The sequence below is a fragment of the Camelus dromedarius genome, chromosome 1 (genome assembly GCF_036321535.1).
Source record: "Camelus dromedarius isolate mCamDro1 chromosome 1, mCamDro1.pat, whole genome shotgun sequence".
Taxonomy (NCBI): domain Eukaryota; kingdom Metazoa; phylum Chordata; class Mammalia; order Artiodactyla; family Camelidae; genus Camelus; species Camelus dromedarius.
Window position 1 is genome coordinate 88,924,566 of NC_087436.1, and position 26,829 is coordinate 88,951,394.

Sequence of the window (26,829 nt, forward strand, 5' to 3'; positions counted from 1 at the left end):
GAAGTATAGTCAGTTACAATGCGTTTATTTCTGGGGTACAGCATAACGTCCCAGTCATGCATATATATATATGTATATGTATGTGTGTGTGTGTGTGTGTGTGTGTGTGTGTGTACACACGTTTGTTTTCATATTCTTTTTCATCAAAGGTTATTATAAGATATTGAATATGGTTCCCTGTGCTATACAGAAGAAATGATTCTTCAATACATTTTAATAACTTTTCTGCTTTAGCCAAAATAGATTGCTGTTGCTCATAACCACTGAATCCAACCAGACACTTAGAGTCTTCGGACATTAATCAATGTCCGAACTTAAGCCATGTCACTTTAGTATCTATAAAATGAAATTAACTAGATACTAAAACAACCCCAAATATTTCAGTTCTAGAATTCCCTTTACTCTTCCCATCAGATATTTGCAGGTAATAACCTTTTACTACACTTTAGGTTTGTCATGTTTGGTTATAGCAGGTTATAAACAAAGCGAGTGATATCAAAAATAGTCAGCCCTACTTAAGTTTTAAAATAATCTCATAATACAACCTCATATAACATTTGAAACTATAGCCTCATTCATTCAGCTACTTCCTGTTTGAAATACATCACCATCAAGATGTTAAATATATCCTCAACTAGTCATTTAATCATTCATTTATTCATTCAAATATTTTCTGAGCACCTACTGTGTGCCAGTCTTGTCCTAGATACTGGTATACAGTGGTGAACAAAATAAACATGAACCCTGTCCCCAAAGAGATTATAGTCTAATGTAGAAGAGAAACATGAACAAAATAATCACATAATTAAATAAAGAAGTATGTTATTATCAGGACTATGAATGAAAAGAGGATGAAAAAAACAGATGGTGAGGGAAAGGCTCTTGGAGGAAGAAGCATTTTTGCTGAAACCTAAAATAGCATTTGAGCTGGGTGAAGTGCAGGATCCAAAAGGGAACTAAGAATAATACCATCAGAAGATAGGGTCAATGCTAAGGCCCCAATGTGGTAATGAGCTCACTGAAGCTGAAAAACCGAAGCAGGGGCAGTGTGTTTCCAGCCGAGGAGTAACTGGAAATGAGAGAGAAGAGGAGGCAACACTGCACAAAGTCTTACAGGCCATCTGAGGGCTTTTAGATTTTATTCCAAGTCCAATGGAAAGCCACTGAAGGGTTTATATAAATCATATAATATGACTTATATATTTCAAAAGGATGGTTCTGGCTGTTCTGTAGCGAAGGACTGGAGAAGTCAAGGGCACAGGTGAGAACACAAAGAAGGCTGTCGCAATGGCTCAGGAACAGATGACAGTGGCTTTGACGACAGTAGAGACAGTGACAATGGAAGTGAGCGAGCAGCATAAATAATCCCAGAGGCAGTTAACTCTCCAGACAGGGGTGGGGTGTTCTTCATCTGCAAAGGAAGGTTTGCAATAAAGCTCTCTGTATCTGAATCCTACGTATTAGCTTTGCTGCAGAGCTACCTTGCAATCATGTGGATGAAAATACTTAACTTTATCATTAAATCAGCAACGAAGCTCAAAAAGATCTAGACTTAAATGAATGGTAAACATTCTGGAAGGAGAAAAAGATACATCTTTAGGTCTTATGAGAAAAGCATAAAATCATCACTTACAAAAGTCAGTATACCAGGATTATGGCGTGACACCTGTTTTTGTTTTAGTTGAAAGGCATCAGCTTGGTCTTGAGGAATGCTGGCCACAGAAAGGTGATTGTTTTTCCAGCCTGACTCACCTCCATGAACCACCCACAGCATGGATACCACCAAGGGGAGCAGGCAGGTGTTTTCCACTTTCCCCGGCTGCACGTCAGCCTCAGCCTAACGGCACTCAGCGACCAACAAGAGTGGCCGTGAATCCCCCTCCTTCCACGTGGTCATCGCTCTTCTCATTACCACATGTCTTCTAGGCATGAAAGGCTTAGCAGGGTCATGGCTAATAGGCATTTCCCCACGGATAGTTTCAGGCTCCTTCAGAGGCAGGAAAACCACTCACCAGATTCTTGCTTTCAATGACCAGATGGAGCAGAATGATGAACAGAGCAGCTGTGTTCAGTGGATTTCCGAATGTAAAGATGTCAATGTCTGAGCCACGGTAGGCCTGCAAAGAGGGGATGAGGGCTGGTGACTCTGAGGGACTGTGTATACTTCATTACTTGTCATTACGTGTCATTACTTCACTCCATGGCTCAACTGAGGATTCAGTCCCTTCTTCAGTGTTCCTGGTAACTGGTCATTCAGGATAACCTTGAACGTTTTCAGAAAAGAGACCGACTCTCTCCCAGACAGGCCATCTAATCTTTGAACTTTTCAGTTGGAATTCCTTTTTATTCTGAATCATAATGTATTTTCCTTGAAACTGTTACTTATGCTTCTAGCTCTTTTGTGGTACAGAGAAATATCAAATATGTCTCACTTAACAGAGTTGCAAACTAAGGCTAACGTGAGTTTATATCTCTGTTGAGTAAATATCCACCCCTCTCATATGTGTATGTCTTCAAGTCCTTAAAGTAGTCCTCGAATGACACAGTTTTCTGATCTTTTATAATTCTTATCCTTGTCTTCGGAGTACACTTCAGATAGCCATTCCTCTTGAAATGCAGCATACGTAAAATATTCTAACTGGGTGAATTCAAGTCATTTTATTTGAATAAAGAATGAAAATGATTAACTTAGAGACTATTACTTTTTTCATTCTTATTACTAATAGAACCTTTGTTAACATCATCCGTGATTAAATTCATGTTTTCTTTGTGGGGGGGGCGGATGTGTGGATGAGTAGCTATAACATGCTGCTTTGTGCTTGGTGCTGGCCTAATTTTTAAAATTAATTTACACATTCTTTTCTTTGTTACCTTTCTTCCATTCTTTAACTATAAAACAGCTTTTTTGGTGGTTTTTTTTTTTTTTTTCATTTTGGGGAGACTACTTATAAGAACTTAAATTTAATACTCTGAATGTCATCCTGGTGGAATTAGCCCAGCACTCCCTCATAATAGCTTTCATAATCTGACTTTGCCTCTCTGATTCTGACTCATCTAATTATACGGCTGGACTTAGAACTTTTTTCTAGTTATTAACGAAAATTACCAAGCAGTACAGGGCCGAAGAGACCCAAAAGGACTCAGCTAGGCACTGCTCTCCAAATTTAACCCATTACCTAACTTATTTTGGAGGCGGAGGTTATAACTGAGTTAGTTAATAATCAACTTGATTATATGAGCCATCTACCGTAATAAGCCTATTCTGATGCTGATATTGGCAACAAAGAACAAAGAAGCATCACTGATTTGTTAACAGCAAATCGTCTGAGTACACAAGGACTCACGTAGTAAGGCACAAAGAAGCAGACCAGGCTTTGATAAAAGGCATCCAACAAGGTGATCCAGAAGGTGCGGGGTAAGTAGGCCTGCAAATGAAACAGATGTTGGGGAGGGAGTGATTAATAAGGGTCAAAGCAAAATCAACGAACAACACAAGCCGGTGCGTATTTTTGCTTCCCTGGGGGAAAACTCTATCCCTTCATTCTCTCACTCACAAAACAGGTGGGATTTGTAAACAGTGGTGGAAGAATGAGGGGTTGTAATTTAATGAGATGAGTTCACAGGCAAAAAAAGCATCCCTGAATTTCTTCAACTCGTATTACTTTTAGCATTGGATCAATCTTAAATCCGCCTGGAAATAGGAACATTGGTACTAACTTTCCATTTCCTATTAATCAAAAAACACTGGTTCAGAAACTCCAAATCCATCTACTTCTTCTCCACTACTCCCTTCATTCTACTTCACCACCAACTCTCTATAAATGAATGGAGAGCCATCCAGCTGGCCTCTTTGCTTCCTCTCTTAGCCCTAATCCAATCTTCCCATAGCAGCCAGCTGGTTTTAAAAAATGTAAATCAGGTTATGCCATCTACCTAATTAATCAAACTGACCTCCTCTTATCCCTCCAATGACTTCCTCTGTGTTTCCAATACAAAATCTAAGTTCCTCTCGGTGGTCTGTGAGGTCCTGCGTGGTCTGCCCACTGCAGCCCCTGCCCTCCAAAGCCACCTTGCCCACTCTTACTTTCATTCACCATCCTCTCAATACACAGACTTCACCCTATGTCTCAAATACGCCAAATCCATTCTTTCCTCGGGGCTTCACCTGCACTATTATCTCTGTCAGAAATTCTTTCCTGGATCTCCCACGTGACCAGTTCCTCACTCAAGTGTCACTTCCTCACAGAGGCACAGACCTCCTTCCCCAGACCAGTCTAAAACTTACGCCCTTAATCATTTACTGCCATGGCATCTCTGAAGTCTCTCATCACCATCAGACATAATTTTATGTATTCACTTGATGATTTTCTATGTTCTCTCAACAGAATGCAAACTTCAGAGACTGGGACTTGGGCTCTTGATTATTCAAGTGATTAAAACAGTGTCTGGTACATAGCAAGTACTCAACAAATAATTGTTGGATTAATAAACCATTCTCAGGTAACTTTCAGGTGCTAAACTGCTTCCTACCAAAAGCTCGTAGAAAGAGAGAGAACGATCAAGTAGAGACACTTGTCAAGTGATTGGCAACAGGTTTTCAAACAAGAGACAACCCTGGTTAAATGGTAATGTGTATGCAGAAGGATTCTGAGGCTCCAATCAGACCCAGCAGGGAGGATGGAGTGCTATGGTTTATTAGTGATGTGTGTCGTGGACAAAAACAGCAACACGTGTATCATCTCCCTGAGCTAGTCTTCCCCTTACATGTTCATAAACCTATTTCCTTTCACATGCAAAGAGAGGCTGAAATTTTCTTGAAAATGCCCAATGGTCTCCTAAAGAATAAAGCTTGGTAAATTTTACAAAATTTCCATATATGTTCTTCCATCCTTCAGAAGACAACACTTGGAAGTTTTATACCTGTCCTTTTTTCTTTCTTATCTCTTTGTCCTCTGGAAAATCAAAGCAATGAAGAGTCACTGTTTCCAGTCTACTTTTCCCTGTATCTTCTTTTACAATTTTCTCATTGGAAATGATGGAAGCTTCTACCTGCTTTTCTTCATCCCAGTGTCCTTAAAATCTAAGCAAAAGCACAATCAAATGGTGGAAGAGAATGTGGCAGAGTCAAAGGGGCCACCAAAATGTCACTGGACATTTTGGGATGAGTTAAAATATCACTCCATGCTTCTAGGAGAACAGAGGTTGCTCAAAAAACCTAGAGACAAAGGGTAACAAGTATACTTTCTCCACAGTCTTGTGAGTAAGGGGACTTAGTGGTGGAGAAGAGTCAAGGATAAGATGAATGAGAGGCCGAAGGGAGTAATTCATGGGATCTCCTGGAAACCGAGAGGGAAAATCTGGACATGAAGTCAAAGCTAGGGAAGAAGACTGTGTGGGTGATGAGAGACAGGTAATAGACGATTGCTTCTTGGAAGGGAAACCTCTGTCTGCAGCACTCCAGACCCATATCCTTTCGAGGAGAGAGATGCTATTACCCTGAATAGTGAATTTCATAACACCAAAGACAGGAAATGGCCCAAGCATAAAACAGAATTTGTTTGGAGGCCAAGTTCAAAGAAAGGACAACTCTTCTGGAAGGTAAAGTCAATGAAATCAATTACCTTTCATCAATAGCCACATGCTGGGAATCTGCCTGCTATTACCATGTATCATAAAACTGGCCAGCTCAATAGAACAATGTGTGCAAAGGATTGATAAGAGGCTTCAACAATAGGAGACGATGACCTCAACTCTTCCAGGGTAAGGACCAATTACAATCTTCAGTCTGTACAAATGGGCTTTTAAAACATCAACTATAAAAAACTTTAAAGGTCTCCCTTTACCCCTCTTTCCCTAATGAACTTGGAATTTAACTGAGGTCTGTGGTGCAGGACAACCCTCATTAATACCAACCACACATTCTTGCACTTGAACTTTTAGTCAGATTGGACTTTTTAGGGAAAACCCCATGTGGTTCTTTGATCTGAATGGATTAGATAATATTAAAGGACGGTAAGGAATTCTTCCCTGGAAGCTGACTTCTCCTCTGTGCTGGCTGCTCTTTGAGCTTTGGGACATTAAATTACTCTCCAGTCTGGAAAGGCAATTCAAGCCAGAATAAAGTCGGATTGACAAAAGGAAACGCATCATTTTAAATTCAAGATTTCCTCAAATTTCTGGTTAAGTCTGGGGATGGGGTAAAAATAACATTGAGAGGGTAATATGGCTGGAAATTTTACACATATAATCTTACCTAATCCTCACACTGTCTCCAGAAAGTAAACAAACTGGAGTACAGGCAAGTTAAATAACTCACCAAGGTCACATACCACAGAGCCAGAATTTAAACTCAGGCTAAACATAACCCCTAATTTCTAACATGTGCTGATTTGGTCAGCATCTTCAGAACAATGGGGCCAGAGAAGCCCAGCACACGGATTTCTTATGGAGAGCTTCATTCTCATCTCTCTAGACCTACAGGGGACCCGCCTTCTCAACCCCGTCCATGTAGTTCAGCTCTGCCCTCGGGAATGATCTACCGCCCAGACCTGGTCAGTGGGGAAATGGTCTTTCTGGCCAAAGCGATATAAACACAGGGAAGGGCATGGAACTCAGCTGCGGCCAACGAGCCATAAGCAGCACTTATAGTTGCTTTAACAGTAACAGTGCTCTGTCACCACTCCTCTTGGACTTTGCAGCTATGCAAAACACCCATGGTTGTTTCAGACCCAATACATCTCCCTTTTTTTATTAAGCCAATTTGAACTGGTTTTCTGTCACTTGCAACCAGGAGTCCTGACTCACAGAGTCCTCTTCTCAAGGCTCAGTTATCTGACCAGACTGACCCCTCCGCTTTGTCCATGTAGCGGTACCTACAGGTTGCTGGTCCACCTCTGTCCCAGTGATCCTGACAATGGACTTATGAGAGCACTTTGGATTTCTGGCCATTAAACAGCAAAGGGGTGGGAGGTACCCAAGGACCAAAGACGGCAGCGGTGTTCTCTCTGCAGCCCAGCACGGGCTCGGGAACCAGAGATCACATGCACCACCCACGAGCTTGGTGACACGGCAGATTACTTAAGGTACCTCTCTGTGCCCGACTGTCCTCATGCACAGTGCGGATAACGATACTGCCTATCTGGCAGGGCCACTTTGAGAATTCGATTTATGTATGTTAAGCACTTACAATAGTGCCTGGCAGATAGGAGGCATTACATAAATGTTCGTAAGGCTATCTCAATGCTGGTTGTTATTAATTCTGTAAAAGATGAATTAGAAAGAATGAGCTTTGAGACAGCTAGCCCCACTAATCAGCGAGCTACAATACTCCAGGTAAGAGACAATGAGGGCAGAGAGAGGGGGATGGAAAGGGGCAGATGTACGTGATACATCAGAGGTGGGTGGATAAGGCTGAGAGGTCAATTAAGGGGAGCGGGGGTGTGGTTCTAGACAGCGGGAGCTATCAAGGTTACGCCACTGTTTTCCAGGACAGGAGAACCTAAAGAATTTCATTTTGGCTTTAGAATCAGCCTAAGAAGTATTCACATCCCGGCTCTGCCATTTTTCAGCTATGAGATTTTTGGAAAAGTTACGTAGCCCCTTTGAAGTTCAGACTGTTCATCTTAGAATGGGAACAATACCAGGTCCTTTCTCCAAGTGATTTGTGACGATGACTGGGACCAGGAATAATTAGTAGTTTGCACAACAGAAGGCGCCACGAGGTTTAGTAAATACTAGCTATTAATAGTTGTAAGGTCTAAAGACTGGATTTCTTCTTAGAAGCACCTGAAATCTTTCATAAAGACAAAAATCTTTCATAAAAACCAATCTTTCATTTGTGTTCATCTCAGAAGAGAGTAACTATACCTGCTATGTTAGTACAGATCTCTGGAAACCGCCAATTCAAATCGCTTTCAACACACCACAACATTTCAGCTGATTGGAAAACGCGCTTTGACAATGGGTGTGAACTGGCCCGCGTGGCTTTGCTGAAGCACCCACCTCTGACTTCTGACCGCTCATGTAAAGTTCTGGCAGCTGCATGAGGGTCTCCGCAGACTTGTCTTTCTCCAGAACACCGTAAATGACGGGAGGCGCAGACGTGAAAAGGAGGTTGAAGAAGATCAAAACCCAGTAGTCAGTCATGGATGTTCCTGAAAACCCACAAAAGAACTGGTACCAGAAAAGGAGGTTCACATAAGCCTAGGGACACAAAGAGGGACATTGGCATCTTAGAAACAGCAATGCATGCTACGACCGCACATGCCCCACGCTGCATCCTGAGCAGTGCTCTCAGCCTCTCCCTCAGAGCAGCTTCCTCATTTGCAGAATGGAGACCACAACTTACCTTGCAGCTTCTTCTGGTAACTGTTTTAGTAAATTAAAACATATAAACATATACACGCACACACACACATACCATTTACTATGTGGTGCTGGCACTGTTCTAAGAGCTTTGCAGATAATTCATTTAATTTTCATGACAACTTGGGAATTACTATTGTTCCCATTTTACAGATGAGGAAACTGAGGTGCAAAGAAGAGAAGCAACTTGCCCAATGTTGCCTGGCTAATAAGTGGCAGAGCCAATATTCAACTGGAGACATTCTAGCTGTAGATAAAGAACCTAGCCCCGTGCCTGGTACGTGGCAACCAGTGTTTATTCTCCTGCTTTCTGGCTTCACAATTATTTTTTAGTGGTGAAATGGGATGGTGCTGGCAGGCTGGCCAACTCTCTATTCCTACTTTGCTTGGGACTGAGGAGTTTCCCAGGACATAGCATTCTTATTACTAAAACTGGCATGGTCCCAGCAAAACCAGGACAGGTGGTCACCCTAGCAGCCAAGCACATACATTGTACATCATTTCCTCCAGTATTTTGTCTCAGACAGAATAAGCCCATGATAGTAAAAGCTCTGTGCCCACAGGCAAGGCAGGCCCCAGGAAAGGACACTGGGCTTATATTCAGGGATGTTGTTTCAAGGCCGGGGGACACTTCCTATGGACTGACTTCAGCCTATTTTCCTAACCTCTCTGAATTTTGGTTTCCTTGTTTGGAAAATGAGAATTACATCACCTTAGGGTTTAGTATCAAGATGAAGTTGGAAGGTGCTCATGACCTATAAAGTGTCTTTTTAATGAATATTAGTCAATTAAGATATTATTAGCATTGGCATCATAGATACAGCAGAACACCTTAGGATGGGGCCACAATCCCGAGAGTTTCTTAGCCTCGGGTCCATGACATGCATTATGCCTCACTCTTGAAAATGTTATCAGTTTGGGTACATGTGGTTCGGGGCGCTATTCTGAATCCACAGTCCTCATCACTATCTCAAAAGTTGGCCAAGACCCAGGAACCACAGTCTCAGAAAGCTAAGCCACTCAAATGGCTCCTGATGCTGGCCCTGTTCTCCACAGTGTACAAGCCATTCATTGTTTAGCTGGGCAAGAAAGACGTGGGATTGAATTGGGAGAATACCAGTGTGAACGGCCACCAAGGTTCACAGAGCAGAGGGACCACAGGGTCCTTGCTCTCCAGGGATGTACTTTCTACTAATAATCACTCGATCTCTCCAGGAGCACGTCTCTTTTTAATATTAGTTCAAAATGTGGAGTTAAAAGGTAGGGGGAGGGGATGCGGTGAGCTGCATCATAATACAAGAGAAGGTAGAAAAATGCCAAGGTATTAAAAAAACAAAACATGGGAGAGGGGCTCCCCTCTAAAAGTCATTGACCATCCTGAAATTTTAAATTGCAAGTCACAGCTTTCCCCCAGAATCAGGTACTCAGAAAGAGACATTATACATTTCAAATAACTTTCTAAAGTATCAAAGTTTTTTTTAAACTTTGACTAAAAGTGCTAATTCTAAAGGTAAAGTACTGAGAACTTCCTGAAAAGTTCATTGTGCTACAGGAAAAAAAAAAAAAAAGCTCCTGATAGGCAGACAGACAGACAGACACACATGCACAGATCTAAAGTACATATCTGGGATATTCCAAAAACGATCCATTAAAGTCATCTTTTTCCTAAAGACCGTATTTCAATAGAGTGATGCAAATTTATGTTTACTACTAACTTGCCACACATGGACTTCTAAGACCAAGAATAAATTTGGTCTGAAAACTGTGACATATTTGCGTAATAAACCCTCCTAGAAGGGATTTAGGTGAAGCAATCTAAGGTCAACATGAGATTCTCAAAGAGGAAACTGAAATTTAAGTGGTATGCTAAAGATTCAAAGCCAGGACTTCTACTAATCAAATCCTGCCCTTTTAGGAATCATACAGTCAAATTAAGTTCCTTGATCATCAAACAGCTACCAAGCACCAACACATTTTATAGTCTTGCCAGAGAATTCTTCCTCTGGGGGTGCCAGCAGCTCCAGGCTAAGGCACTGCACTGGGTTTCCACCTGTATCTGTGTCTGTGTCTTCAATATACCCCACGGGACATGCACTTGGGGACTGCAGATTTTTTTTTTTTGTATCTCCTGCAACATGAAAGCAAACCTTTCCATTCTCTACTGACAGAGAGCATTAAACATTTCATAATTCTGCTTGTCACAACCTTTTTATGGAAGGTCAGAAATTGGACTCTAAATGAACCAGACAGGGCCTAATTGAATTTAAATGCACAGGGAATAGAAAATGCTAGCAGATGGACAAGCCTAGCAATTTGCTGTCAGCAGCTGAAACATACAGCACATTCCCAGATTATTCCTGGTAAGGCAACGGGAGTGCTCCTGGCTGCTTCCCAAACATCACTGAGCCCAGTGAGCTGTGTGCAGCGCCCCCTTCTCACCCCTTACACAAGCAGGAGGGGAAATGGGAGGAGAGAAGGGACGAATTCTCCGGAGCTACATACCACGTTCTTGTAGAAAAAATAGAGAATCATGTTGGAAAGTCGGATATAACACCAATGCCCATGGACAAGGAGGAGCTTGCTGAGATGTTTAAACTGAGAAATGGCAAAGTCGCTGGCCATCACAGCCTGCGGAGGCAACGGGGAGAGAACGTCACCCTGAGCAATCCAACGCGTTAGAACAGACACAGCCTGGCCACCTGACTGCCAGCAGGCTCAGACCGTTCAAATATGTTTTAAACCTTACACATAGACCAAATATACCCCAAAAGCAAGCCAAAACAAAAACCCTCCCAGCAAAAACCCACGAGTACAGAGCCTTAACAGGTTGCCTATGCAGCCTTCCAGTATGGGCCAATGAAACAAGTCCTCTCTTTTGTTACCACTCATGATGTCATTTGAGCAAGTGTGCTGCCCCTAGGAGGCAGCTCATCACAATGTGCACTTGTTTCTCCTCCAGGAGGAAAATATTAAAAGTACTGTAGTCATGACTCCATGTGACTTTGTATAATGTGTCAGGCAAAGAGGTATTTGAATTTCTCATCTTTTGTAGAGATGCCGTAATTTACAATTCTTGGGAAACCCTAAGCCTCATCTCCACTTTTCTTTGACAGCATTTGCTCCACAGATGACAAGCAGTCTTTTGGACAAGCTTCTATCTGACTTTTGTGCCTAAAACATTAGCCAACATACACACATAAACAGGACACTCCCATCTCCCTCATTCTCTCAGATCTTCTCCTCGCTCCTTCTTTAAGATCCTTAGGTCTTTTATTCAAATCCTTAGTGGCTCTCATCAATGTCAAAAGTCACGTAGTCATTGCAGGGCTAAACTATATGCTCTTATGAGTTAGATAACTTATACTTTTTAAACTGAGTAAGTGAACTGCAGAGCTAAAACTGTCCAGGAAAATACCAATACTGCTCACCCAGTAAATGATGAACGAATGAATGGCTTACTGTCCTGCCACCCACTCCTGAGCTAGCCGCAGACAGCCTCGCTCCACCACAGAGGTCTGGCCATGGAGAATGTTGCCTCTGGATGGGCAGGTGAGGTTCACGGTATTTGGGTGCCCAACATCCACTCACCTGCATGCCTTCTTGACCAGAGATCCCTATCCCAATGTCTGCCACTTGAATCATGCTAACATCATTGGCACCATCACCTTCAAGAGACAGAAAAAAAGTAAGAACCATATGAGGAGTAAAGAAAAGATGCAAATGGTGCAAATCAACAGTAGCCACTCAAGCAAACAATCAAATCCTTCAAAGTTTATCCCATGTCTCCACATTGTCTGGAAGCTAGCCATGCAGAAATTAAATGTGACACCCTATTGCCGTTGGGAAGAATTCTGAACTCAATACTACCTTAAAGTCCTACATGCTATGCCACCTACCTGGACTGACCTCCCCTTTCTCTATGCCACTCACTCTACTTTCAATTTTCCAGATACACCCTGCTCCTTCCAGCCACTGCTCATGTTGTTCCTCTCTTATAACACTGTCCTCACCGCCTCGCCCCACCTTGCTGGATTTCAAGCGCCCCTGCTCTCAGCTTAGATCTCACTGCCTCTGGAAAATCCTTCTCATATGCCTTTAGATCCAATGCCCCTTCCTTAGGCTCCAAGTACTACTTTGTGAATTTTTATCATACTTATCACACAGCATTGTGGTTGCCATAGATTTCTTTGTCTCCCCAACACATTGGAAGCTTCTTAAGAGGAGGTATTGCCTTCCTGCTGGTAATGAACATTTGTTATTTCCCACAGCCCAGCAACTTTCACTTGTTTATAGTATCCTGGCACTATACTTCACTGGTAATAGTATCCTGATTTTCCCTGGGGACTCTGAGTCCATGTAGCTTTTAAGGATGAACCCAAACCCCTAGATTTAGGAAGGGCAACTGACCCGGGGCTGGACAATTAGCATTGTCTGTCCTCAGCCTCAGTGACTGGTTCAGAGATGGGCACGTGACTCAACTTCAGTGATGTAATTGACATGTCCAGGGTTCTGGCCTCAGGAACATCTGGATCTAGTGGCTTGAACAATTCATTCATTCACGTGTTCATTCAATAAGACAGCTGAACAAAATTCCATCCTAATCCTGATTCTTTATTTCAGCAACTTGGAAAGAGGTGCTATCTTTTCACTCTGGTTGCTAACTGGACAGGACAGAAGGGTGGGAATTTTCAAGGACTCTATTAGCACCTTGAGGGGAGATGCCACCTGAAGCGGAAAACAATCCAGGTGAAAACAGACTGTAGGCGATGGCTGGGTCCTTGTCTCACTCGTCCCTGAACTCTGGAGTGTCTCAGAGCTGAATCTCACCCGCTTTTCTTCTCCGTTTATACTCATTTTTTGGTGATCTCAGTTACTATCAAGGCTTTAAATATCATCACTAGACTTATGATTCCCAAACTTCTATCTCTAGCCAGTTCCTCCTTGCCAAGTTCCAGACTTCATATCCAGCTGCCTACTTGACATCACTGCTTAGACATCTAATGGGCTTATCACATTTAACGTGTAGAAGACCCAACTCCTGATTTCCCTGACTGTCTCAGAAAAACAGCTCCGTCCTTTCTGTTCTTAGAAACAAAACCTCGATGTCCTCCCTCCTTGAGCCCTTCTAGTATATAACACATCCAGTCCATCAGCAAATGTCACCAGCTCTTTCTTCAAACCATGTCCATTCTTTGACCACATCCCGCCACCTCGTCTGCATCCACCTGGGCTCAAGCCACCATTCTCTCATGCCTGAACTATTTCAACAGCCTCTCAACTGGTCTCCCTCATTATGTCCTTGCAACACAGTGGTTACTCTCAACACAGCAGCCAACGTGATCCTTTTAAAGTTAAGGCAGCTCATGTCCCCCCTCTGCTCAAAGTCCACCTACAGCTCCCCATCTCTCCCCATAAAAGCCAAAACCTGCACTGGCCTCCAAGACCCGACATGGTTTGGCTGCCTGCCACCTCTCTGCCCTTCCCTAGCTTGAAGAGAAATCCTCCCTTTGCTGAATCCCTTTGCCTTGGACTTGAACACACCAAGCATGGTCCATGGCCTTACCTTTCATTGTCTTCTCTGCCAGGAACCTTCTTCCCCCACATCTCCCATGGTTCCCTCATCATTTCCTTGAAGTCTCTGCTCACACACAACCTTATCAGTGAGACTGTCTCTGAAAAAGGTATTTCCAGTCGCAGCCCTCTCCCCCAGTGCTCTGCATATGCTGACTTTGCTTTATTTTTTCAATAGCATTGGTCACTATCTGGTATTTTAAATCTTTACACCTTTTTGTTTTTGTTTCATTTGTTCCTGTACTGCCCTCCTACTAGATGTAAGTGCCTTAAGAAAAGATACTTTGTCAGTTTGATATACTCTTGTATCTCCGTTGCCTGGAAAAATGCCTGGTACATAGAAGGCACTTGATAAGTATTTGTTGAATAAATAAACGAATTGTTCATATTTCTAAATTTAACTTTCTTGAAGGTAGAACTCGTGGACTTTTCAGTTCTGTGATTCAGCCCATTAGCCTCCTTAACCCGGCTGATTTGGGGACCTGACGTGTGACCCATGTCCTATGATACTGTTTTCCGTGTCACACCTCTATCACCTGGTTCATAGCAGGTGGTCAGACAGGTGATGGAGGCTATAGAGGGGAGGGAGCGGGGGGATGGAGAGAAAGGAGAGAGGAAAAGCGGAAGGGAAAGAGGGGGAGGAAAAGGACAGACCCACAGAAGGGTTAACAGATGTGCAGAAGGAAACACAGACCGAAGGACCACTTCACATGACACGAAAGTGAGCAGCACAGGGCGGGGTTCCGTCCCCACTCACCGATGGCCAAGGTCATCACTTGGAGGTGGCTGCGTACCGATTTCACCACCTCGCTTTTCTGCAGGGGCGTGGCACGGCAGCAGACCACAGCCTGACAGCAGGCAGTCAGCTCCAGGAACTGCCTCTGCAGACTTTCCTGCAGGGCAAACTCCAGGGTCTTCCCGGTAATGACGAGTCCAGCCCGCAGCCCTGAGTTCTGGGGGGCGGGAGGCTGGTGTAAACCCTCACTTAATGATGCTGGCTCTGGAGAAGCTGGATTCTTCTTCTGAATTTCTTTCAAAATAGTGTCCATCAGCATCACACAGGCATCCTTAAACCAAGAAGCAAAGACCGTTAACCTTGGGGCTCCCTTGCTGGCCACATCCAGCTGAATTTATCATCATTATTCTTTAACGACAGCTGCATCAAAGCAACCCCAGGTGGTGAGTCATCAGCTCCTTTCAAAGACCTCACAGCTCTTCCACAGAGACTTCTGTGCGCACGCGGCCATGTGTTAAAAGGATGGGGGACATCTTGCTTCCAACAGTACGACTAAGAAATAGTTGTACAATTTCTTTATTTGTGCAATTTACTTTCTCAAACTGCAACTCTCAAGAGACCTTTGGTCCTATTCTGCCCTTTGCTCCCTGCTTGACATTAGGCAAATTACGTAACTTCTCTGAGCTTCAATTTTCTCATATGAAAAACACAAATGTCTACATTATAATACTGTTGTGAGGAGTAAGTGAAGTAACACACGCAGAGTTCCTAGCGTAAAGCACAACACTCAGCAGAATTTAAAAGTAATTATGGAGGGAAGGTATAGCTCAGTGGTAGAGAGCGTGCCTAGCATGTACAAGGTCCTGGGTTCAGTCCCTAGTACCTCCATTAAATAAATAGACAAACCTAATTACCCCCCTCAAAAACTGCCCCAAAAAACCTCGAAAGTAATTATGATTTTTATCTTCTTCTGGATTCAACGCATTCATTCATCACGAAGTATTTACTGAAAAACAACTGTATACTTGAAAACATTCTAGATGCTGGGGATACATCAATGCACCAGAAATCCCCGCCCTCATAGAGCATACGTTCTGGCCGGGTGCTCTTGGTGGCACTCATCACATTTGGTTTGGTACCTCCCTCCACTCTCCTCACCCCACACTAGTTAGGAAGTTCTCTGAAGACAGATGGCACTTTCAATTTACTTTTAAAACCTTCCTATGCTTGAGAGAGGGCTGTGCTAGGCACTCAATAAATATTTGCTGGATGAATTCTACTCAAGAACGTGAATAATCAGCTGATCCAGAAATCATTGTATCAAATGACCACTAGGAATAGAGCCAAACAAAATCCAGGAGCGGCGCATTTACGTTTTCACTTACTAAGCCTGAAATAGCCCATTCATGAGGGAGCCCCACACTCAGAGGCTACGTACTCTTATTTCAAATGCTGTTTTATCAAGTGTTTCTCAACCCACAACCAAGTCAGATGGGAAGTAGATACAGATACACAGGCACAACACAACAAAGACTTAATAATCACACAAACTATAAACAAGAGATTCAACTTCAAAATGGAGCTCCCTGGCAACCTTTACCTTTGTTAACAAATCTGATCCCATCTATCTCAAAAGCCCCCAAGGAAAAGTATCCAAAGATGAATCAAATATTCTCATTATAGGCTCCAAACAGAATAGTAAAAAAATTATTTTTAAAAACCTTTCAGAGTTTGGTTAAATTAAAACGATACATTTAGAAAGTAACATCCCCTGCAGTCTATTTAACATGAGATGATGGTTAAGAGATTTATTAAGTGAAAAAATAGAGCTACAAGACTGTACAAGGGTATACACGCAGTCTGTGTGTGAGCATTCATTTGCCCACAGAGCAGAGTGCAGTCTGCGTGGACGCCCTTCAAACTGAATGCCAATTATCTGTGCTTTGATGACTGCAGATTGATTATAGATGCTCTTATTCTCCTACTTGGGTACAAAAATGCTTAGTTTTGTAAATTAACTGTATTTTCATTATAGGAAAAAAATATGTCCATGTATATAGTCAATCTTCATTATTTGCAGATTCCGTATCTGCAAATTCACCTATTTGCTAAAATTTATCTGTCATCCTGTGATCAGCAATCAAGGTGCTTTCTCGGTCATTTGTGGACATGCACAGAGTGACCAAAATTTTGAGTCACGTGACATGCATCTTCCCGGATGCGGCTGAGCAAGGTGAGGCTCTGACGTGGGTCAGCTCCCACCCTGGAAACAAGCGTCCTTCTTACAGCCTGTTTGGCGACGTGTTTTTCTGTGTTGCTGCGCTTTTTCCTGGAGATTTCACTGTTTTAAATGGCCCCCAACTACAGTGCTTTAATGCAGCTAGTGTTCCCACGCACAAGATGGCACGATGTGCCTCATGGACAAAACTTGTGTTAGACAAGCTTCATTCAGGCTTGAGTTACATGCTGTTGGTCTTGAGCTCAATGTTAATGAATCAACTATATATATATTAAATATGATGCCTTGAAAAAGAAACACACACGAAGCAAGGTTATATATTGATTGGTTGACAAAAATGTGACTGGAGGCTCACGGGAACCTAATCCTTTATATCCCATAAAGGTAATGGTTCAGTTTTTTGCTAATTCAGTCACTTTATAGAACTTAACTTCATGAATAACATATAAGTACAGATATATATAGTAGAGATTATATAATACGCAATAATACAAAAAGCATGCTGGACAAGTAATCAGCTGTGGGTGCTTCGACAAATCACAACCTTTTGGAGTCTTGGGCTAAAAACCAGGAATAATTTTACCTGCTTTGTCTACTTGTTGTGATGGTCAAGTGAGATCATGTATGAAAAAGCCTTTTGTGGATTCTAAGAATCAAATAATGAATTCTGAAAAGCAGTAAGTACGCCAGGGTTAGGGTTATACTAAAACAAGAAAGAATCACAACATATGAGAACAGAAACTACGCAAGGTTTGTAAGTGGCTACATTAACTATAACCTAATTTGCAAACTTAGGAAGCACCGCTGATGGAGATTTGTAAAATTGAAGCTCTACACTATAGAAATGACTGGATGTTCCCCTGCTGCCAGGTGGCCCACTTAAAATGTCACAGGAGCAATTCCTTCACTAAATGTCAAACTGGGCTCCATGACCCTCAATTCCATTTTTAACTCTTGGCATCTTCTGAGGGTGGAGAGTGGGGAAGAGAAACTAATGTAGTGATGGAGCCCCACTATGTGCCTGGGATTTTATGTGCATGAATTTAAGGTATAAAACTAAATCCAATGCTGTTCACTCACTGTGTTCCATCTAGTTATCTGAAAAACTTAAAGAGGTAAAATAGCTATTGATAGCAAAACAAAAGCCAAAATCCTCGAGTTTTGTAGTCAGAAAAGTCCACAGTGGATACTCCAAAAACAGTATTCCTGAGTTGGTAGTTTCAAATATCATTAACCATAACTGTGTATTTACAAATAAATTTCACAGCCCTCATGATTTTACTGCTCACGAAAATGTTCAAGTCAAAATCAAACACAAATGACTGATTACTTTTACTCTTACATGTTCATTGAACCCTTTTCTTCTGCCAGGCACCACATTAAACAATTTCTGTTTTCTCATTTAATGCCCACAACAAGCCTATGAAATAGGCGTTAGTCTTACCCTACAGGTAAGGATGATGACTCACGAGGGTAACTCCCCAAGGTCACATACCTGGTCACTGCTGGCTAAGCGTTTGAGCCCGGGTCTTCCCAGACTCAGGGCACATCCACTTTAGTGACTGCAGTTACTAAGCACTTTCTTGTGCTCACTTCTTGGCTGGTACCGGGATCTGGCTGGTGGTTGTGCTTGTGGGTCCCTGGGCCACGGCAACTGCCAAGGAGAACTCACTCTGCGTCGAATAAGGAAAATTCTCTTTCCCCCAGATGCACCATCTAGTCGGGTATTGCTCGGGGCCTGACCGTAATGACACAGCTGACCAAACCTGGCAGCCTGTGACAGAGGCCCAAGATGTGACCCGAGCGAGACGGTCCAGAGGGCTTCTGAGAAGCCGGTTGCTGTGACCAACTGTATGTCACTGATTAAGTCTCACAACTCAGGAAGGAAGGAGGAAGGTTTTCCAAGCAGACTAAACAATACTCACAAATCTTAGTTTCACTACCAGGAATCTTCTGAAAAAAATAAATTGCCGTTTAACTGATGAGAACATCTGCATTATAGATGTGTGGCAGGGTGGAGGGAAGGGGGGGTATCGGAAAAAAAAAAAACCCAAAAAACAACAGGCTGAGTCCAAACCCCTTAAATTCCTTCTCCTTACGAAAAGGAAAACACTTTTTTCCCTTCCCTTAAACAGTTCCTCCAACTTTTGATCTTCTCAGGTGCACTAGCTAAGATTTACCACTAGAGGGCACAATTATTCTGCGAGTCTATTTTTAGAATAACCATAAAAATATTTATTCACCTGATTCCAACAGAAATCATCACCTCCCCTCAGCTTGAAAGGGAGGTAGATTCCTGTCCCAGAGCTTGACATATTTTGTCATCCTGGGCTAAATCTTGTCAAATCAGTGATAATCCGATGTGGAGGGGGAAAAAAGCAAATAAAAAGGAAACTTTCTTTCAATGCCTTTATTCAGCAATGATTCCTTAGAATCATTCTATTTTTCCAGCCCTTTAGAAGAACAAGCTAGGTTGCTGGATGGAAGAACTAATTATCAAGGAGCTAATGGTTATTGGTTCATCTTTCTCCTTATGGTTATCAAACCACAAGTACTCCACTGGCTTTGAAACAAAAGACTGGTTTAATCTCAGTATACATACTTTACTTTCAGTATCGAGGATAAAAAGCTTGTCATCTGGTTCCAGCAGTTTGCACGCATAAGCAATATTGACAGCAGTCTCCTGTTTGTCGCCTGTCAGCATCCAGATCTTGATTCCGGCTTTGTGAAGAGCGTCTATAGACTCGGGGACACCCTCCTGTAGACGGTCTTCAATGCCAGTAGCACCTAAAAGATAACAAAGTGCAACCGGGCTTGCAAGAAACTAAAGCCAGCAGAAGCTCCCCTAGGCTATAATTGAATCATGTCTGTTAGCCAACCCAAGCCTGAACTACGCAAACCGCCAGGAGCTTGGAGGGATCCAAGTGAAGAGTGAAGACCCAGACCAGAATCATATACAAAGTAATCTTTTGGGAGGAAAGCTTTACTAATCGATGAGTTTATCAAATTTGCTCTCCTTTTGGCCAGCTTTCTTCTTTGTAAATTGAAGGGGTGTTATTCAATTACCTTTGTAGCCTCACTCCACAATCTTATAATTCTATGATACTCCCAAGGGGAGGGACAGGCTTTTAAAGAATGTTCTGGTCAGCAACATGTAATATCTATTTTTAATGCTCTCTCATGATACAAGTCCATAATTCCCTTTTCTGAGACAACTGGGGCAAGATGCTTTGGAATTCAAAAGTTTCGCAGATTTTAAAAAGGTAAGATGGTACATGTATATTTTGTAATATCTGTTCATCAAGCATATCAATCTTTTTAGAAAAACATACAAATTATAACAACCACATTAATTAGGATAATAAAGACTAAATTGTCTCATCAACTCACGCCTGATTTTGCTGCTAGATGACTTTTGGCACTAAAACCCACAGAGCTGTTTTGAGACTGGAACAGCAGAGGAGGAACCGTGGACCTATATCCATCACAGCAAAATGGAGAAATGACTTAGGAGGAATATCCTTATTCTACTGGCTAGAGACCAAGTTAGATCATCGTTTTTCTCTGAACCAGAGGAATGGAGCTCAGAGACTCATGTCTTGGTGTGTTAGCACTTGTTTGAGACTCTAGATGTGCAGACTCCAGGGCAGTGTTTCTCAACACTGGCTGCCTCTCTTCAAACTGCTTGGGGAGCTTTTAAAACCTCAAATGCCCAGGCCACCTATCAGACCGACTGAATCAGAATCCGTGGGTAGTCATCAGCTTTTGATAAAGCACTCCAGGTGATTTTAAGAGGCAGCTCAATCTGAGAAAAGAGATGTCAGTTGTACAACTTTTAGTTGGAACCGGAAAGTAACCGGAGAGAGAGACATACATTTCATGAGTCCAGTTGTAGATACAGAATAAAGAGTGCAGGCCCTGGAGGGAGGCAGATCTGAGCTGCTTCCTAGCTCTGCCAGTGCTGAGCATGTGACATCGAGGGGTCATTAAACTGTTCTGTGTCCCAAGTTTCTTCTAAATAAAATGGAGATTTGTTGTATAGATTCAAAAAGACCACACATACTAAATACCTCATCCAATGCCCTAGCAAGAAACCTTAGCTTTCTTCTCTTGAACCAGGGTACTTATCTGGCTTTGTACTCTATGTTAAGTGCTGAATTTTTAAATGATCTTAAGAATGATCACCCTGATCCCACCACAAATGAAGTCTAACTTACTGCAGTGGAAAATAAAATGGAAAGAATTGGAAATTGGGCAGAAATCTAACTGGACAGGGTGGGTAGGACCACATACATCAGATCAAAGTGAAAAAAAAAGGCACTGGTGAATGACTTATTTAGAGACGTCAAGTATTTCTGAAAACTCCCCATTCAGACAATACAACAGCCGTCTACCTACCAAGTAAAGTCAGTTTGTTCTCCAGCTTCATGGCAGATTCAAGTAGTAATTCTTCCCTGTTGTCAATGCTGGTTTCAGCTGAAAAATGATTACTCAGCCACTCTGCATATTCAGTGTCACTCATGACCTATGGCGGAAAAAAGGGTGTGAGGCAGGCCATTTGATAATCCTGCCAGGACTGACCCCTGGAAAAATGTCAAGTCATCAACCTGTTTTAGGTATTCCTCTCTCTGGGTGCACTCAGGCTAGGTCCGCAGCCTGGGACCACAGGGTCACAGACTCCCTGCGCTCTGTGATCAGACCAGTGTAACACTGACGATGGATGGACCCTGTAGCTCAATGTCTCTGGGAAATTCTAGGCACCGTACATGAGGAAAGAGGGTTAAACTATTTAATTAAACCAGGAAGTATACAGTTGGGAGAAGGCTCCACTTGGTAGTTAAATTCAGGCTGATTCTAATAGTGCATTTGAGAAAGCAGTGTCTGGACGATTCAGTTTCAGGTATTATGCAGCTAGCAGCACCTTTAATGTCTTTTGATGGTTGGTTTATGGGGTTAGTTATTTGTAAAGGTTAAAAGAAAGAGGAGACCATATGGGTAAATTAAGAAAATCCTCTTCCAGACAAAAAACGGAGTGGAATTCCTGGAGAAGGAACCAATGATACATTTTCCTTTGTCTTCAGGGTGTCAGAGAGAAAAATCTACTTTCAGTTCTTATAAAGCAGCACGAGGTAGCAGGGTGAGGCAATTTACCTACTCACTCTTGCCCACAAGGTAATCTGATTGGGAGAATCTGACACCTATTGGGTTACATTTTTATCAGGACAGGATCAGTCCACTGAAAAGGCAGGGGTTCTGTTTTGATCATGAATTCTCCATTCTTCTTACAAATGTGTGAGGCAGGCTTTTGACTCCATGAAGCTGGTTGACTAAGTGTCTTGGAGTCTACAACAGATCCCACTTGCCCTAAGAAAGTTCCTAAAAGCTAGAATTTAAATAAGAAATGAGAGACCCCTGTGCTGGTCTCAGATTATAACTACAGTCTCCAATTCAGGTCTCCCAGGAACTCTACAGTTTGGGAATTACTGGGAAGCCATTAACACACTGACACTCTGATCTACAGATATCTCTCTGTTTTCTCTACTAGCTAGAGCCCAGAATGAAGGAGGGGAAATTGATACTCTGCAAAAATTAACTGCAAGGCTGAGAGCTAGGGAGGGAGAAGACAACAGAATGGGTGGGAGGTATTTTACAGCAGGGGGAGAAAGCTGGCCAGAGTAGCCTCCTTGGTTCTTCTCTAATCATTCTCCCACGTGGGCTGACTTGTTTCTTGTCCTTCAATGTTCATCAAAGTCTCTGTTGTATCTTTACAACAAACTCCCTTCCCTCCCTCATAAGCACATCCTTCTCGTGATTGGAAAGAGAAGGGCTTTACTAGTCCTTACTAGACTCTCCCTTCTCCACCTTAAGTAGACTTCCCTCCCTTCTCTGCAACAGTGAGCTACTGGAGTTTGCTCGCGGAAGGAAGAAATACATTGTCCAGGTGTGCAGTTGGGGATGTGGCTGTGGCCATGGTTGTAGGGATGGGGCTGGAGATGCCTTGGCTTATCAGTGAGGGAGGGTAAAGCCCTGCATAGCCTCATTACAGCTGAGCAGCTGGACTTGGTCAATAGTAAGCCATACCCCACTGGCCAAGTGGCACAAAAACCTTGACCAATTCACTCTTAAAAGGCTCTGTATCTCTTTCTCCCATGCCCCCAGGGGTGGTTCTGGTAATAAAATCACTTCTTGGAGCTCTGTCTTCTTTCTTATTACTTAAATTTTTATTCTAAAGGATATATCACGTCCCAGGATTATTCTCAATAGTGAATAATCGACACTGAGATAATATTTAGTCAATTTACCTGGATTTGCAGATACAGACTTATGAGCATATAAGGAAAAATACCTAGAACTTACATGGGGAGAGTTAAGGCCAGTCTCTGGCCTGATTCTTTCCAAAGCACTTCTAATGCTATAAGATGGGGAACGATATTTACAGGGCACTCAGAGAAAGACTGCAGCAGGACCTGGGGATTTTATTCCCAGCCAAACTGCAGTTTACATACAAAACAACTCAGATATACTGAAATCTGTGAGAACTCAGAGACCATAATTTTGAGGCACATTGTTGGCAAAATTCTTTGCGGACAAACTCCAACCAACTTATATACAAGGAATAAAGAAGCCACATGAGAAGAGGGCCAGTGGCCCAAGCACTTTCCCCAGAGCCGGGACCGCGGTTTGATGCATGCTAGTTCTCCTAAATTGAGAGTCAAACACGGGGAGGAGGAAGCCACGGGGCGCAGGGCGCAGGCTCACCCTCTTTGCTATACACAGAGTGCGCAGGCCCCGCTTGGCGTAACCATCCAAGTGCTTCTGCGTCTGCTCCCTTATCATCACCTGCTGTTTTTCCAGACTTGGTCCATCTGAAATAATTAACAAAACACAAGTGGTCCAGTCTGCCCGAGTACAGACATCTCTTTAAAAACAATGGTCGCTTAACCTGCAACAAACAAAAGGCCTTGTAGTTTTGAATCCACTTAGAAAAGGGACTCCTCAGAATGAATCCTTCCCTGTTCCGTTCTCCCTGGGGAGAGGAAGGTGCCAAGGACTCAACACAAACACTGTTCCCACACCATTGGTAACGAACAGTCGTTATGACTATGGGAATGCTGGTTACCATTCCCCGCGCACGTACCGCTCTCCAGGCTCTGCGCAGGGGCGCTGCCTTTACTGCAGATAGTTTATCATTCAACCTCCCAGGAACCTGTACAGGAGGTACGCTAATCCCCGCTCACTGAGGGCTTGGGCACGGAACAGTTCGGCGACTATCAGGTCATAGCTAACGTCAGGATCCGGATTTGAACCGCGGTCTGCGCAACGCCCGAACTTCGGTGCTTTCTCACCAAAACTTAGGCAGCTTCCCCGCCTGCACCAAGTGTGAGTGATCCTCACACATCGGCTTGTCTGCCTTTAGAAAACCACTGGGAGTGGGCGTCCCCTCCCCCAGGGCTTCCTGCCCCTCCGTCTCTGCCCGCAGGGACCCACCTGGGGCCGCCGCCGCCAGCAGCCGCATGACCACGGAGTCCGCGCCCTTCGTGTACACCACCACCTGGCTGGAGAGCGGGTGCCGGACCACAACGGACATCCTTTTTCTTACTGAGTCGAAGGGCAGGATGTGGAGGAGCTGAAATGTTAATGGTCCCAAAGCAGCGAAGTCCAGCACGACCTGCTCCGGAGACCGGGACCGCAGGGTGCACTGGTAAGCCCGGGCCGCGTACACCAGCGCCGCCTCATCCGGGCTCTCGGCCTCGTAGCACAGGCTGGAGGCCAAGGGCTGTCCAGGCAGGGGTTCCGCCCCGCTGTCTGTGACATCCGTGTCGCTGTTTCGTTTCTCGGTTTCGACGGGACGAGCTGAGGTACCAGAGCCCTGGGGGCTGTGGTCTGTCCGGGAGACTTCTTCCTCCACAGGTGAAGCGGGTTTCATTCGGCTAAAGAGAGAGAGCCTGCTCACAAAGGCGTGTGGGACCCCCGACGATGGCTCCTTCCCACTGGCAAGAGATGGCGAACTCGACCTTCGGACGGACAGTCTCTGGAAGAGGCTTTTAATCTCTTCTAGAGACTTAATGGGCATTCCACTCAGAGCAGAGAGTCCGATCTAGGGAAAGATCATTTGGGAAGGTCTCAATAATACAGTCAAAAGCAGTTGATAACAACTCTGAAGTCAAACCGAAAAAAAAAAGAAAAAAAAAAAAAAAAGAGATGCGAAGAATGATCACTCCCTTAAATAGCTAGCAGCCTGCTTCTTTCTTAAACCACCAAAGATATTAATAAAAATTAAAACAGCCATGATGAAAAAGATGTGCTAATGTGGATGGCATTGTGAATTTCTACAACCATTTAGGAAGAAATCTGACGCTGACAGCAAAAGACATAAAAGGCTAATATTGCTAGCAGTGGGCATACTTATAGCAATTTTTCCTAATGAAATAACTTAGAAAATTAATCATCTTTATTGTATGCATCCTAGCAATGACTATTTAAAAATTATAAGCAAGTTAAGTATTCAATAATAGCAAATTAGAAACATCTTCTTAAATATTATATAGTATCTAAAGTTTATAAAGATTACAGGCAAATATTGAAAAAGCTATAAAAACAGTATGAATAGTGTAAGAACAAATAAAAATGCACATTTAAAACACTGAAAGATAGCAAATCAAAAAATTAACATGTATTTTCTTTTGTTTTCCAGATTCTAAAATGGTTGCTAATATGACTTTAAAAAAATAGGCCAATAAAGTACCTTATGGAAGAATGATCAAAATCATAATATGAATTCAAATTTCTATTTTTAGAGAATTTTTTCTTGTTCATAGCCTGATTTCTTCTAGATCTTAATTTTTATCAGTGATTAAACTTAGAACTTAATACAAATTGTAAAGACCAATTAATAGAACTCTAAAATTTTCTCACTCAGAAATGCCCAAGGGGTGGGTGGGTAATAACTCAGTGGTAGAGAGCAAGCTTAGCATGTATGAGGTCCTGGGTTCGATCCCCAGTGCATCCATTAAAAAGAAAGAAAGAAAACGACCAAGGAATTAAAAAGTGTTCTCCTAATAATTATTAATGTTTTGACAGTTCGAGGGACTCATGCTGATCAATTTTCAAATTTACTGGCAACTCAGAAATGAAAAATGAAACTCTACCACAGGTGAGCTTTCTGTACTGCACGTGAATTCTATCCACTCTTTATGCTCTGCCTTTCCATCATTACCTTGAAGTAGCATGAAGCCTAGGCTCTTACAGGCCTACAGAGATTTTCTTTCAGGCCACAGAATACTATCTTCTTTGAGGATAAGGCAACAATATTTCTTAAGCAGAAACATCAAAAGATGTCTGCATTGGAAACAGAAGTATATGAAAAAGTGTTATGTGAGGAGAAAGAAGATCCAGTGGTTTATTCTCTAACTGCATCATCAGTTTTCAAAGAGAAAATTACTAGTCGAAATCTTACAAAGAGACAGTTTCTGATCAAATGATAACTTAATGGGAATTAAATTATTTTTATGTTAAAACTGACCACCTCTGAAGTTGCCAAAAGAAAATGATCTGAGGGATAACTAAAACTGAATTGGGCTGTGCTGCAGATTGAGTTTTCAGTGGATGTGAGCAAAAGGGGAGACGGTCACACTCAAGGTAGGTAACATAGCAAGTAGTGAATCACCTGTCTCTACAACAAGTTTTTCTTTTTAACTGAAAGTGAATTTTCCATGAATTCTAAGCGACAAAATAGACTTTAAAAATCTAGCTTGTCGGGGAACTGCAGAACCTTGGTATATTACAGATGTGCTGGACTGAGTTTAAATGAACACGACGGGTACATGAAAAGGTACATGATCATCAAACTTAATAAGGACTCCAATACTTTGTATTTTGCTTGATGTAGCACATATGCTGGAGGTCTCAGGAGGATCAG

The 26,829-nt window shown here is 42.7% G+C and overlaps 1 protein-coding gene across 4 annotated transcripts in view; it reads right to left on the bottom strand.

Moving 5' to 3' along the window:
- Positions 1 to 26,829, bottom strand: part of ATP10D (ATPase phospholipid transporting 10D (putative)) — an 82,109-nt gene that overhangs the window by 6,778 nt on the left and 48,502 nt on the right. The window contains exons 12-21 of one of the 4 annotated variants that reach the window (XM_064486904.1): positions 24,399 to 25,008; positions 23,670 to 23,776; positions 21,309 to 21,435; positions 19,513 to 19,697; positions 14,693 to 15,002; positions 11,953 to 12,029; positions 10,867 to 10,992; positions 8,002 to 8,202; positions 3,345 to 3,425; positions 2,013 to 2,117 (exon numbers count right to left, since the gene is read on the bottom strand). In XM_064486904.1, the coding sequence (XP_064342974.1) occupies positions 2,013 to 2,117; positions 3,345 to 3,425; positions 8,002 to 8,202; positions 10,867 to 10,992; positions 11,953 to 12,029; positions 14,693 to 15,002; positions 19,513 to 19,697; positions 21,309 to 21,435; positions 23,670 to 23,776; positions 24,399 to 25,008 (1,929 nt within the window). Of the gene's footprint in view, positions 1 to 2,012; positions 2,118 to 3,344; positions 3,426 to 8,001; positions 8,203 to 10,866; positions 10,993 to 11,952; positions 12,030 to 14,692; positions 15,003 to 19,512; positions 19,698 to 21,308; positions 21,436 to 23,669; positions 23,777 to 24,398; positions 25,009 to 26,829 lie in introns of those variants that run through there. The other 3 variants (XM_064486908.1, XM_064486919.1, XM_064486924.1) reach the window with 3 other exon arrangements.